The 4,149-nt window shown below is 40.5% G+C and overlaps 1 protein-coding gene across 8 annotated transcripts in view; it reads left to right on the forward strand.

The window, feature by feature from the left end:
* Cspp1 (centrosome and spindle pole associated protein 1) overlaps positions 1-4,149 on the forward strand; it is a 104,987-nt gene that overhangs the window by 74,448 nt on the left and 26,390 nt on the right. For 6 of the 8 annotated variants that reach the window (XM_029475063.1, XM_029475064.1, XM_029475090.1 and 3 more), the window contains one exon: positions 2,591-2,743. The exons of the other annotated variants lie outside the window; for them this stretch is intronic. In XM_029475063.1, the coding sequence (XP_029330923.1) occupies positions 2,591-2,743 (153 nt within the window). The remainder of the gene's footprint in view (positions 1-2,590; positions 2,744-4,149) is intronic. 8 annotated transcript variants of the gene reach the window in all.

Below are 4,149 nucleotides of genomic sequence, written 5' to 3' on the forward strand. Positions count from 1 at the left end.
CAGGTCTGATGTAGGGGGAGTGTGTGTGGGCACAGGTCTGATGTAGGGGGAGTGTGTGTGGGCACAGGTCTAATGGAGGGGGAGTGTGTGTGGGCACAGGTCTGATGTCGGGGGAGTGTGTGTGGGCACAGGTCTGATGTAGGGAGAGTGTGTGTGGGCACAGGTCTAATGGAGGGGGAGTGTGTGTGGGCCCAGGTTTGATGTAGGGGGAGTGTGTGTGGGCACAGGTCTAATGGAGGGGGAGTGTGTGTGGGCACAGGTCTGAGGACAGTTTGTGGATATTGATTTCTCTTTACTATGTAGGTCCTGGGTATTGAAATGAGGCTTTACTTGCTGCCCCAATTTCTACTTTTTGCTTTTTAAAAAAGTGTGTGTGTGTGTGTGTGTGTGTGTGTGTGTGTGTGTGTGTATCTCCTTGTCCATTCCCAGGGAGGTCAGAAGAGATGCTTGTGAGCTGCCAGTTTGGGTACTGGGATCCAAACTCTACTGTTCTGATAGACTGGAACAAATTTTTAACTGTTCATTTATCTCCCCATTTCTCCTCTGTCTCTGTCTCTGTCTCTCTCTCCCTCCTTCCCTCCCTCTCCCCCTCCCCTCCCTCTGTCTGTCATCTGTCTGTTGAGACAGTGTTTCTCTGTGTAACGCTGTCGAGACAGTGTTTCTCTGTGTAACGATTCTAGCTATCCTGGATTCACTTATGTAGACCAGGAGGCCTCTGCCTCCACCTCCCGAGTACTGGGGTAAAAGGAGTGCACCAGCAAGCCTGGCCTTCCTCTTTTTTTTTCTTTTTCAGTATTTCTGTATATAAGAGAGAGTATGTGGGCATGCACGTATTATGGTGCATATGCAGACGTCCGAGAATACCTTTCTGAGGTGGATCTCACTGCATAGCTATGCAGACACCAGGATAGCTGGCTTCCACAAGCTTCTGAGCTTCCTCGAAATTTTCCTGTGTTTTGCTATAGGAGAGCTGGGATTACAGATAGGAGCCAGCACACCACATCTACATCTGTTTTTCTATGGGTGTGTTCCAGCAATTAGACTCAGGTTGTCAGGTTTTCGTGACAATCACCTTTTTAACCAATAGATACATCTCGTTGGCCCCCTTTTCTAATTACTATTCTTTCCTTCTCATGTTTATCTTTGAAGCTCTTATCTGTTTTTTAAGCTCAAAATGTCCTAAGTGTAATATGATGTAAATTGTCATATACTGAGCATTGTTTTCCTGTGTATGTTCACGTGTTATTTGGACTATTCTTCATGGTATATTAAACTTGTGACACATTCAAAATGCACCCTTGGGTGTAATATTCTTCCTGATAAATAATTTTATATCTATGTTTGTTTACTTTTATTGTTATCCCAGTGTTTTGGGAGGGGTAGGTAGATATGGATTGTTATGTATGTGTATATGTGTGTCTGTGTGTACATGTATGTATGTGTGTGTACATATGCATGTATATACATATATACACACACAAATATATACATGTATATACACATACTTTTAAAAAAGATTTATTTTTTATGTACATTGATGTTTTGCCTGCATGAATGTGCAGTGGTGCCAGACCCTTTGGAACTGGAATTACTGACAGTTGAGTTGCCATGTGATGCTGGGAATTGAACTTGGGCCCTCTGGAGGAGCAGCCAGTGAGTGGTCTTAACCACAGAGTCATCTCTCTAGCCCCTGTGTATGCAGTTTTAAAACTTGATTCTATATAGGTCTGCTGCTGAGGTTAGTGGTCTGACCCAGTTTGTCCATGCTAGACAAACACTACCAACTGAGCTAGGCATTATATATTTAATAGACACAGCAAGTCTATTGCTAGGTAATAAACCATCCCAAAGGCAGTGTTTTAAAATAAGAACTACTTTGTGGTTCTTAAGTGATTTTTGAGTGGTTTTCCTGGTTGTTTGTGTATGATGTTTTAGCCCGGGATTGTTTCCCCCCATGGCTTCCATGGCTCAGGGGGCTTCAGTTTCTTATCTTCAGATCTCTCCATAGCATCCCCTCCTGTGCCATTGTGGTAGGCTTTCCTTTCGGTGAGTCCAGTGATCAGAGAAAACGCAGCTCATGTCTTTTGTGAATCAACCCCAGAAGTCTGGGATCAGGCATAAGTTGATAAGGAGACCATAGTAAGGAAGAAACTTGAGTTCCACATTGTGAGGAAGGGCTGCTAAATAAAGAATTTCTGGATATACTTTAACACTGTATAATAAACATGCTTTTTTGTTAGTTGTTTTTCAGAGAGCTGATGGTTTGGGACAAATTTTACTCTGACTTGAATTTCACTAAGTTTGTTTTATACTAAAGACATTCTGATTTCTGAATTGACAGTGGTTATGTTAATATGGCTTTTGATCAAATGTCAACCATTTATGTGTCCTTAACCTCTGTCCTAGTTTTGGGTTGATTTCATAGTTTCTTTATAGTTTTCAGTGAGGTTGCTTCAGAGCTGCAGTGATCATCCAGCCAATTCCAGCCTTTTCTTGCTTTTCCTGCTGATTTCCTATTTAAAAATGTATTGTTTAAGAGTAATTATAGAAATGTGTTAATTGAAATAAATGGATTATTTTTCCCTCTCAGCTGATTTGAATAGGATGCACAGACAGAATATAGATGCCTACCATAACCCAGATGCAAGAACATATGAAGATAAAAGGGCTGTTGTATCTATAGACCAAAATTTAGCCACTTCAAATGCTGAGAACCTAGAAGATTCTGCAAATAAAAACTCAGGTTTTTAATCATATTCTATATTTAAAAACAACTAATTTCCAATGCTGTTCAGTAACATTTCGTTTCTGTTCTCTGATAAACTTCTTACTGAGGCTTTGGTTACATTAGGACGCATAATTATTTTCTTTCCAAAGAGAACAGGGAAAGGTTGCTTCTAACAAGGCATGTTTCTTCCCCACTCTGTAGTTCGCTCTGCGTGTGTAGCTGCTGTTAACGTTCGTCTTTTGATACTTGAGGGGTCTTTCTTTGCTCATATATACAGCACTGACTGCATCAGTGAGAAAGTATTTGGCCTGTTACCATAAATTATACAATAAATTAGTTTTTTGTTTTAAGTGATCACTTGCCCTCCACATTGTACAGAAAAAGAAGTAACAAGACATTTAGTGTCGGGTCACATCTGTGTGGATGAGTGAAGCTGCCAGACGTTAAGCAGTGTCCTTAAAGTTGCTGAGAGCTGAAATTACTCACTATCTTACCACATAAGTGTGAGTGTATTTTATACATTTTAAAGTCAAAGCACATGTAGAAAATACACATTTTGCACTTTGTATTGGTGCTGATAAAAGACTTTACTATAAAATTTTGCTTTTGTTCATTTTCAGTTTTATTGTTGTTTTGAATCTGCTTTTACATTTTCCTAGAAGTAAGGGCTGCGATGGTGACCTCAGTGGTCCCTTTAAGTCTGCACTTTAGAGACAGTGGTTTGCTATTTCTGTAGGCAGCCCTGTCCATTGTTCCTACTGTGCTGGGAGAATGGTTCCACTGGGACCCACAGTAGACTTTTATTATTTGCTTCTTGCTTCAATTTTTGGAACTCTAAAATTGGAACCTTTGATTTTGACAATTATTAATTTCTTAATCTGAAAGAGTTCAGTGTATAGTAGGAACAACAAATACTTTTTCATGTGAATTGTTGCTCTTAATTGCTGCTCTTCTCTGCTGCTTCTGAGATCTCCATGCTGTGGCCCTCTGTTTCTGCATACACAGTAGTGTTTGTTGTTCTAAGGACGATTAAGTATTTCCTCTTTCTTGGGCATTTGCTTACGAGATACAGACCCTGGGGGATAAACAATTACTGAGACACCCTTCCCAAGAAAATAAGCCTGATTGAGCGTGCCCAGCAGATTTGACCTGTCTAGTTTTTCTGTAGTACATCAGGCTTCCCTCTGGTGGGGGTTAATGATAACTTTAAAAATATCTTAAAATGTCAGTATCCTCATTTTATATGAATGGAAATTTTCTAGACTTTCTTTCCCTAACTATTAACTAAACTAAATTTTGTCAATATAAGAAACTATCCAGCCGGGTGTGGTGGCGCATGCCTTTAATCCCAGCACTCGGGAGGCAGAGGCAGGCGGATTTCTGAGTTCGAGGCCAGCCTGGTCTACAAAGTGAGTTCCAGG

This window comes from Mus caroli, chromosome 1 (genome assembly GCF_900094665.2).
Source record: "Mus caroli chromosome 1, CAROLI_EIJ_v1.1, whole genome shotgun sequence".
Classification (NCBI taxonomy): Eukaryota; Metazoa; Chordata; class Mammalia; order Rodentia; family Muridae; genus Mus; species Mus caroli.